This window comes from Achroia grisella, unplaced genomic scaffold (assembly GCF_030625045.1).
Source record: "Achroia grisella isolate CSIRO2021 unplaced genomic scaffold, CSIRO_AGI_Agris_v1 utg4116, whole genome shotgun sequence".
Lineage (NCBI taxonomy): Eukaryota > Metazoa > Arthropoda > Insecta > Lepidoptera > Pyralidae > Achroia > Achroia grisella.
The window spans coordinates 1736328-1747870 of NW_026712845.1; the positions used below are offsets into that span (position 1 = coordinate 1736328).

Consider the following 11543-nt stretch of genomic DNA (forward strand, 5'->3'; position numbering starts at 1 on the left):
TAAATATTTATAGAAATCAGTCTGGAGTAACGTGACTCCAGATCAAACCGCGCGTTATTTTTTGGATGGGAATCTTTTCTTTTGTAACAACGTTACTGAGCGAATAAAGAGAAGACGCAACGGCGGATCCAGGGGGGAGCGTCATGGAGGTCATGGGAGTCATGGGGGCGTCATAATCAGAACTTAGGTAGACCACTAATTGAACTAAAAAATAATGAAACAGCAAATTTTTTTGCACGATCGGAGTGTTGGTGCAGTAGTATTAATTATAATTAAACATTGTTACTTAAAACATAACAGTTAAAGAACTATAACACTAAAAGCAAAATAGGTATTTTCAAAATACTTTTTCAAAATAAATTACCCTTTGAGTTTTTGTTCAAACCTCAGATATTATATTTATTTTAGGTATATCAATCAATACATAGTATAGCATAGTACAGTCTGTCTGTCTGTCTGTTTGTTCCGGCTAATCTCTGAAATAGCTGGACCGATTTTACGGGACTTTTTTTGGCAATGTAGATGGTACTCCTGTTATTTTAGAAAAATAAAATAAAATCTGCGCAAGTCTATAGCCGAGATTTAATGTTTAAGTTGCTATTATGTTATTGACAAAATTTTACTGAATGGCCAACACGTCTGACGGTCTGTTTGAATATTGAGCAAGCGAATATATATAAGTACATATACCAAAATAACTATTTTTATAATTGACTTCACGGCTAATCTTGAAAGCTATGTGTCTGATTACCCATTTTAGAAAAATAAAGTTAAAAACGATAGTCGCTGGGAACATAAAAACATCTTTTTTAACTTGAGAAAGCCTGTTGTTTGTAATATTTACCGTTTTTTACTACTTGCATATGAATATAAATACGGTACATACAAAATAACATATTTTATCTCTGAAATGGCTGGACCGATTTTAACATTTAGGTAGGGATGAAAAATAGATTTTGGCCGGGAACAGCTAGTGATTCTAGAGACCTACGTGTTTTTTTAATACTAGCTGTCACGTGTTGAAAAATTTCATGAGAATCGGACGGTCAGTTGTCGGTAGTCTAGCGATTTATCGTTTCGGAGGAGTATGCGAACGAAAACTGTGACACGAGAATTAATATATATATAAGTATTATTAGATTAATCTTCAGCAGACTTGTAGAAAATTAGTATTAGAAATAATAAAACATACTGTTTATTTTTGCCATTACGTCTGTCTTAGAAACCTTGATAAAAATTTATTGATATTTTATTAAGTGACCGTAAGTATATATATATATATTTCAGTGTACTGTACGTCTCTCTATTATACAAGTAAACACGCCGTTGTTATGCATCTTTGGGAAACCCAGTAGATGTCGCGCTATTGTCATTGATATATATTTTTTAAGCATGTGAATCCGTATGCATTTTTTTTTAACACATTTTTTTGGAATATATTTAAAAATCTACTTGTGTGTTATGAATTTATATACGAGTACAGGGTCACAGCGATATATATAATAATACCTACAGCTGTTAACCTTACGTCACTGTGAAATTAGGATTCAGATGATGATTCATTCTTCACAGAAATATCGTGTTTGGTTATTCTCTGTTTAAAAAACGTTTTCTTCCGTTATTAATAATAAAATATGTTAGTGAGATAAATTATATAACATAATTTTAATTATATGCAAACATTACATATGAACATTATTACGTTTTTTTTTATTGATTTAATATAATTGTTATGGATGATTTTATTAAAAATATCGAAATTTTACACTCATCTTTCTCTATAGGAACTATAAGTATGCATATATATTATCTATACATAGAAAACACCCTATCCAAACAATTTAATAATAAGTTTTTTGTAAAAAAGGGTACAAAAGTTTTGCTGCAAGTATCAATATATACTCGTAGATACACATACATACATACATAGTCTTATTCATTTTATAAATATGTTTAACTAGAAAACACCCAAACAAACAATCTTATTCTGTTGGTGGTTAAATACCCTCGACCACCAACAGAATCAAAAGTGTGCGCTAAAAGATACCGATTATTGTAGATTTCAATTAATAACAAAAATCTGGTAAAAATCTTATACATATCTCTTATTGGTTTTTTAACTTTATTTTGCTGCCAGTTTGGTTGTGCGTGGCAAAAAGTTTTGAGAAAGAAGGAATGCTATTGATACGAAGGATTCCGATGAAAGGTTTATTTGTGGCAAGTTGTAAGATAATGACATTCATAAGCTTCTCCTTGTCATTGCATCTCTATACGTCCGTCGTTATATAGGTACATATATTACTGGATATGGCCGCGGTTTCTCCCGCATGATATATATAATAGTAATAAATTCCTATAATTATTTAAATTCTGATGTATAACCATATACTCTATATTCTGATTTTGTAAAAGACTGTATAATTTGATTTTCATCTTATATATAATATTTATCAGTAGATATATATTTTGCGTGAAAGAGTATACAAACATCTTTTTTTGACATCTTATTTATAATCCGCCAATAATCCAACCATAATAACACAAACTTTCGCGTTTATACAATACTGTTTAATGAAAAATGTTGTCTAGTGCTTTGAGATGTATCAAAATAAGTGTGTAGAAATGTAACCTATCTTCATTTTTTACCAATAAGTCAAGTAAATATGTTATTATGTCAATGTATTAAAACACATATAAAATACCAAAAAATCTAATGTAATCGTTACGCGCGAAAGGTGTTTTCAAAAAATATACTTTCATAACAACTAGTTTACTTATTTAAAATAGTTAAGTTTTTCAAATGTACATACAGTAAAGAATAAATATTTTTAAGTATTTAAAAAATATACCTAATATCTATTGTCATAACTAATAAACAAAAGAAAAAATGAACAGCATACGACGACGACGCAGTGGAGCAACAACTTATTCAGTTTTACTACTATTCGTACAATGAACGGATATTACAATGTACGCATTGCGAATATAAAATATCTAGATTAGGTATAATAAATTCATAATTCATAGGCCGTTACGGTATCAGAGCCAAAGTCTTCTTTCTTTGTTTATGTACTGATAGATGCGACAGCGACTTTGTTTTTATATTACTATGTAATGATTGATATACCTAAAATAAATAAAATATCTGAGGTTTGGGTTAGGTTGGTATTTTTAAAAAGTATTTTGAAAATACCTATTTTGCATTTAGTATTTGAAATACAAAACACAAAACATGACATTTCTGAATTCACTGTCGATAGCGAGCGGTGCGATGGAAAAAGATAACCGTTTATAAAAATATAATAAATAACCTGGACAATTAACACAGACTGATCCATTAGATATTTTTAACATATATAATATACATTCAGACCGATGAAAACAATCGATGACCGATGAGTACAAATGTTTGCATCGTGCGAGAAATCGAACCCGCGGCCATCGGAAAACCTTCGAGGCAGTCGAAATATATAAATAATCTTATGAATTTAATTTATTCTAATTTGTTTATGTGGGCTAATTGACGTTGCTGGAGCTTGCATGCATTGCGAATATAAAATATGTAGATTAGTAAATTCATAATTGATAGACCGTTACGGTATCTATATATTCGGATTAAAATAAGTATCGCAGTAAGGACCAGTATATAAAGTGATCAACACAATTAACTGATTTTTGAAATATATATACAGAGCCAAAAAGTCTTTGTGTATTCAAAAAATATCTAATTTGTTTGTGTGCGCTGCGGTGTACGGTGCAGGGGGATCCACCGTTGCTGGAGCTTGCATGTATGGAGCATTGCGAATATAAAATATCTACATTAGTAAATCAATTATGTCATTATTGATAGACCGTTACGGTATCTATATATATTCGGATGAAAGTAAGTATCGCAGTAAGGACGAGTATATAAAGTGATATAATTAATTGGAATATATTCAGAGCCAAAAAGTCTTTGTGTATCCAAAAATTTAGCCGTTAAGCCATTCAGTCACGAATTATTAGTAAAAAAAGTGTCGAGTATATCGTACTATCGACGAATATATATGGCCGCATCGCAAAATAGAATGCGACGTTTACCGCCTGAGATATTACTAGGTGGAATCGGCAAGTGTGTAAATGATCAACAAAGTGCCCAAGAGGTGTTTATATATATATATATATACATATATTACTTCACTTATTCGACATCACAGAAGACCAAAGAGCTGCCAGCTACCTTGGACAAAGAATTAGTCTAGCTATTTAAAGAGGGAACGCTGCCAGTATCTTCGGAACTTTGCCTAAAGGACCCCTTAAGCTTTTTAATTTTAGGTTCTTAGTTGTACAATTAAGTTCTGTAAATATTCTAAATATACATATCGTAGATATAGATTTTATAAATAATTTCTTTTTAAAGTAAAATATCGGTTGTATGTATTTTACTTCCATCAAAAATATTACATTCTTAACTATTAGTAACGAATTTTTACAAGCCCACTACTTTTTATACTACTTAACAATTGTACGTTAAACTTAATTATTGGACGGACACTTTTGACACTATATGAGACAATTTTCTCCTTTACTCAGTTTCTACCAAAAACTATGTAGAGATGCTTAGCTTATATCCTCCAATGCATTCTAAAGTATAGTGTAAAGTTGCTTTAGAATAGCCACAGACAATAAAATTGAAATGACATTTAGTGAGTGACAGAGTCGAGTGTGCACTTGACACTGACAGTTCATAACATTCTACAATCTGTATCTTGCTGATTGTTGTTGATGTTTCACAAACTTTCCTCACTATTTAATAATTATATATAAAATTAAATCAAATCCGATGGTGATATACGGGATATACATAGTCAGCAAGTCTGGCGGACTTATCTACAATTACGACCACGTTATACCGAAGGTGGAAACTGAGAAAACATTTGGTTACCCACTCGATCTCAAACTGCAGTATGAAAACAAGAAAGTAATCGTCGCTTTTGGCCAAAGGGATGGAATAAACGGTATTCTTTTATTTTGTCGATAGTAACGGAACTATAGAGATGTACTTACTTACTTAGATGTATATAAATTGTTGTAAAATTATGATTATAAATGTATTCGATCTGATTACTGACTATCAAACTATGTCATTAGCTGATGGGGAAATTTTAAATATAATTTCATACGATACTGTAGATATCTATTAGTATTACATATTTACACAATTTCTATGATTCTATAGTCGACTGCTAGAAATATGTTCTCAAGTTACAAGACTACCATGTAATTCTCATGTGTTACTTGCAGTTGGACATGTATTGCTGACTGTCAATGGATCACCAGTAAATGGGCGTACAATAGAGGACGGCAAAGATGTATTTGATGTAATAGAAGCAAAGGTACTAATAATTTCAATGTATATAATAATAATAATGCAGGACAGTTCACACTACACCACTTAGTCCCAAGCTAGAACTTGTGTTATGGGTACTAGATAACAGATATAAATACTTAAATACATTTATTTTGTAGATACACATATAATATATACAATAAAATCTGAAAATACCTAGATATGACAAATATATGTATCATGGAAGTAATCCAACCCATGATCATTAGGAGTAAAGCAGTGGCCTAAACTGCTAGACCATAGTGACCATCATATATATCTTTCTAGCTGCGGAACAACCAATGTTCAATGTTGAAGCCATAATAACTATATTATCAATATCAGTTTTCTTAAAGATTTACATTTAATTAATTTTAATTATACTGTAAAAATATTTTAAATAGATTATTAGGTATTTCTCAACCTGGCTCTCTCTGGAATAGTGTTGCGGAGAAGATAGCTGAAGGAGGTCTATGCAAAAAGGGACACTGAGTTGTAGGATTTTGTGAACTACAGAATGTACCCCAATCTCAGAAAAAAAACTTTAGTAATGTTAGTTGCAAATAAATTCACTACAGAGCAGATGTGTATATCTTTGCATAAAACATTATGCAAAATTCAACATTATCCCATACAATTATTATTATATTTTAGGAAAATTTTCCCCTAAGTTTAAAATTTGGCCGTGCTCGAGCTACAACTAATGAGAAGATAGTGTTGGCGAGTATGTTCTACCCACTATTTGCACTTGCCAGCCAACTGAGTCCTGTACCCAAATGCTCCGGCATTGAGTCCTTGACTGCGGATACTTTCAAGTTATCATGCTTCCAAACATTAACAGGTATATTAACTTTCATATCTTTACAAATAATTAATTATAATAAGCTCAGGAGAATTCACACAGCGCCATCTAGACCCAAGTTAAGCATGTGTTATGAGTACTAGAAAACTGATACAAATACATAGATTTTTTTTCATGAATACATACATATTATACATAGAAAACACCTAGACCTACCAGACATGTTTGTACCATGCGAGGAATCAAACCCAAACCATCGCAAGTAAGGGGATATGCTAAATCGTTAGGCCACTGAGGCTGTCAATAAAATTCAAGAAATAAAGTTGTCTGTTTTTTATTTCAAATTAATAATGTTTCACTAAATGCATGTAAAAGTATATATGATACTACATTGATACATACATATCTTACAGTATCATACAGTGTATTTGTTCTTACTAATCTCTGAAATTGGGCAGATTTTGATGGACTTACAGTAACTTCTATTTTATTTTAGATTTTTTTTCATTCACACAGATGAAGTCGAAGCTGGTAATGGCTAGATTCTAATAAATACAGATCTTCGAAAACCACAGTTGTCTCTTATCTCGTAACTTTATATCCATATTATACATATGTATAGATATCTTTTTGTCATAAAAATATATGTAAAATTGCTTATTGGTCTTCCTTGAAAAGAGCAATAGACATTGGAACCTCAAAGCAATAGGTTTTTCGGTTGACCATTGATTGACAATATAAAAAATTAACTGTTTTCTAACATCAATTTGTATTTTTTCCAGGTGTTAAATTTATAATAGTAACAGATCCCAACATGCAAGGCGCGGAAGTGGTTCTCAAAAGGATATATGAATTATACTCAGACTATGCATTAAAGAACCCATTCTACTCCCTAGAAATGCCAATAAGATGTGAACTATTTGATACATCACTGCATACTTTGTTAGAGTTAGTAGAAAAATCTGGTACAGCAAATTTATAGTTAAAATACATTTAATACTAATTGATACTAAGATATTGAAGCATTATCTGTAAATAAGAGGAGAAAAGTCACTGACGTATCACTGCATCTTTAATTTTCTGTAAAAAAATCCATGTAATTTTTTTTTGTTATATAATTTAACGTATTATAGGGAGATTATAAGATTTATTACTATTTAAGTTAATCTTGTGTTATGTATTAATAAAACAAATTCTTTTATATTCAATTGTTTAAATTTGTTTAAAAGTAATTTCATAAATTCCTACTTGAATTAATATAAGGGTTCTAATAGTCTAATTCTATAAAAAATTAACTAATGAACGAAACTATCATTTTCAATTTTTCATGTAGATGTTTATTTTTGAACCATTATTATAAGGTAAGTAATCATCCATAAAACAAACAGTTACTACATATATATGTTTATGCCACACAAAGGAATAGATTGAAAAACAGTTTTAGTTACAATAAAAAATTTATTGATATAATAATGTTATAACAATTCAAACAGGGCTGATACCCCACACAACTCGAATATCGTTCACCGCAATCGTCTATTATATCGTTAACCGTACCTATATAATAATGCGAGCGGTCATTTGTACTTGCTACAACGTACACGCATACATGTACACGCACATTACAAACACACGAATAGTTATTGCCTGACATTGGTACAGAGATCTCCGGGCGGTTTAAGGTGTCCCCGTAGGTCCCTACGAGGCAGCGTGGGGTTGTAAATTGTAAACATTAAAATCTATTTGATATTTAAAAAAAAATCCAAAACATTAACTCTCTTATTTATGAAAACTAGAACTAACAAATCTATATTAACTATCAAACTGTTGTGTTACTTCTTTTGAAATTAGGGAAATGTTTGAATGACTAGTGTATACAGCAGCAACTGCATATATAACGTGTAGTCTATATCCGAACTCTAGTAGTAATTTGGCCTCTCATAGCCCACATTTATATGGCGACCCAGGATACAATTAAACGAAAACTAGTCAATAGCTAAATTAAGTTTTGTTGGACGATTCAAGTTCTTATGAATAAGATTAATTTCGTTATTGGTAAAGCAGATGAAATAAATAAATGCCCGTCCCGGAGTATTAGCGCGTTATACTTTCAATTTGCTGAGAAATGGAAGGTGCACAGAATAGACCTACATTCAAGAATTACAAAAGTATAATGAAGTTAAACATGAATTTGCACAATGAAAGTAAATTATTTTTGAAATAAGAAACTCGTAACAGATACTAAAGTAATAACAGTATGTAGTACTACATATTGTAGCATGTCTGGACATGGAATGGATCCAACAAACGTTTAGGTCCTGACGAGTTCGGCCCGTTTTCGTTTCTGTACAATGTGCGAGTGCATATAATTAAATAAGTGATTCCCCTCTGATTACGGTACAATCTTTTACCAAGCACTTACACGTTTCTCTGTGCTAAAACAAAAACGAGCCTACCCAGTCAGAAGGATGTCTTAGAGTAGTCACAGACACTCGATTAGCCGTCAGGTTCTAAGAATGTTCTGATTGACGCATTTGATTGCTCACCGACCATACAGCAGTACTAGTGGACGTTGCACCAAATGAGCCAATAGGAATCTTAGTCACATTCGGCCAACTTGTAACCGCATATCTGTAACCATCTTTAGTCTTGCTTACATTTTTCAACAATGCTTTCCTACGTTCCGTATAACGTGATAGTAATAATAGCAATAGCAAACTTAATAATTTGGCATATTGATTGAAGAACAATTATTATATAAAAGTATAACGGCTTACGGTTCAATCAGATGAGAGATTCAGTGATCGGTACAAAAATAGAGCCGCGAGCGGTCTCCGCTACAAAATATCCTCTGCTCGCTATAATTACGTCTTAATTAACTTAACCAAACACCTATAAGTTAGTTACATCTAGGTCCGGTGCGGCGGGGAGCGCCGACGACACAACTACGCTATCCATCCTTAAATACAAACAATTTTAATAGTGCATTAGTCATAATAAAAGTCATTACAAAATCACGAACTAGCATCGATTGATTGCCACAAGTTTTAGATTTAATAATCTGTTCAAATATTGACATTCCCATTAACTTCAAGAAGCCGCTTTCAAAATGTAAATATAACATAACATATGATTAATATCAACATTATAACCGTAGATATAAGAATAAATAATGTTTTATGTATGTTTATTTCTTTGTTGTTAAATATTGAGACGCAATTTTTACACGTGCAATTTATGTGCTCATTGTATCTATTTGAAACTAATAATTGTATCACAAAGGAAAATAGTTCCATTTTATTGTCTTTTTGTAGATACTCTTGATAGAATAGAAGTATTTTGTGTTAACATATATTATATAATTATATCTTATTTTTACATATTTAAATTCGTTTACCAGACTTTAATATTGTTTGCCAAATGATATAGTTAAAGATTATGGGTAAATCTAGTTACGTACGCACTTGTTATTATTTTAACCTATGCACACTTGTGGCTATATGAAAATATATACCAAATCAATATTTCTTTTATATTTATGGCAAATAAATATAAATTTTGTTCATATTATTATAATGTTCCCGAGATATAAAGCTTAACATACTAATATTTTTATAATAAAAATTTAAATTTGTGAGAGCTTATAACAGTGTCGTTTGAAAACAATGGAAGTCGCCAATATAGAATTAACGTTAGTTTTCATTAAATTCAATACACCAACGATCCTAACTTACGAACACCATTCCTACCTTACGGCTAGCCTTACAGTAACATACGCATTACACTCGCGCGTCTCCCCGCCCGCACGGCTTTCTGTTGACATCGGACACGAGTACCGCCCTCGTCACATTAATTCTGTATTAATATAATGAGTTGATAATTCTTATTATATTCCGATGAGTTTGTTTTTTAGTTTCCATTGCGCTTTCGACATGAAGCTGAGATATTGCACTAATCTGGCACATTATTGCACGTACTATCACCATTTTTTATTTTTTGTATTACTAGCTAAGCTCGTGACTTTGCACGCATCATGTCGTTCAGTTGAAAGTTTCAAAAATTAAATATCTTTATTATATAGTATAAAATGAAGTTGCTTCCACTGTCTGTTCACTTAGATTTTTTAAACTACGTAACGGATTTTATTACAATTTTTAGCAGTAGATAGAGTGATTCAAGAGGAAGGTTTATATGTATAATACATGTACAGCCATGCAAAAAATAAAGTAGTCTATGTAGAATTTTCAGCTATCTAAACTAAATTTTACGCTGTTGCGTTGTTTGTAAAGCTAGAAACTGAAAACTTTTCGATACTAGAAGTAAAAGTCTATATGGACGTAAGGAAAGAATATCATGAATATAAAAGGGTTCATAATGATGTCATGTAATATCCGCATTAACTGTCATTTTTTAAAAACAAACAATATTAAATATTTTAGTAAGATTATTTCAAAAATATTTTTGTATTGAACTAAATTATTAGGTAATCATAGAATAAAGCACAGACATGTATGTGTTTAATATTTAGCATATCAATGTAGCAAATATTTTTTTACCCGGATATCAAAATTTCTAAGAACAAATTTGTCACATTTATTTTTTTAATGTATGGGTAATGTTTTACTTTGCAAAAACATTGTATAATTCAGTTTTTTTTTTAATATGAACTGATGCCAACCAACAAACAAACTCGTCGGAACACGTAAGAAGTTATAAATATATTAAAATTTACTCACTCTTTTACATCTCATGATATTGCGGGCAACTCAGTAGGTATTCCACTTAGTAAATAAGTACACAAGTACTCTCGCTTTACTACTGGCCGGATACATTAAGTTATGAGTGTGGACTACTGTTTGCCGAAAATTCGCTCTATTTTGGCCCATGTCGTTTGCATCAAGATACTGAATGTTCAGAAAATCTGAGCGCTGGCCTTCACATTGATCAAGTAAATCAATGCACTTATAAGTTGACCAAGATACTATAAAATAGTGCTATTTGTGTAAATGAACAAAACGGCATATATATTAATTCATATTTTAAAAGTGATTGTAGTACGTATACAAAATATTTTCAAAAATTTATATGTACATTTAAAAAAATTTGCAATTAAGCAATAAAATAACATTGCTTCCAACAGTCTCATCAGTCATCACATACATTTGATAAATTATTATTTTTTAAATACGAACTAGCGGCATTATTATACGGCTGTATGGGTTTATTATCTTTGTCATTCTCGAATGAATAAACAAAAACAATTGTCAGCCATTTTGTTCATTCACAATTGGATAACTATTGCGACCGATACACGCCCACTGCTACCAACACTCGCCTTAATTATTTCAACAAGCTTACAATTATATGAAAATT

The 11543-nt window shown here is 31.1% G+C and overlaps 1 protein-coding gene across 1 annotated transcript; it reads left to right on the top strand.

Moving 5' to 3' along the window:
* Positions 1-4746: 4746 nt before the first annotated feature.
* LOC131844710 (trafficking protein particle complex subunit 4) lies at positions 4747-7373 on the top strand. The gene is made up of 4 exons (XM_059193656.1): positions 4747-4997; positions 5284-5375; positions 6023-6209; positions 6953-7373. Exons 1-4 carry the CDS (start codon positions 4823-4825, stop codon positions 7150-7152), a joined length of 654 nt encoding a protein of 217 aa, XP_059049639.1. The 5' UTR covers positions 4747-4822; the 3' UTR covers positions 7153-7373.
* Positions 7374-11543: the final 4170 nt, after the last annotated feature.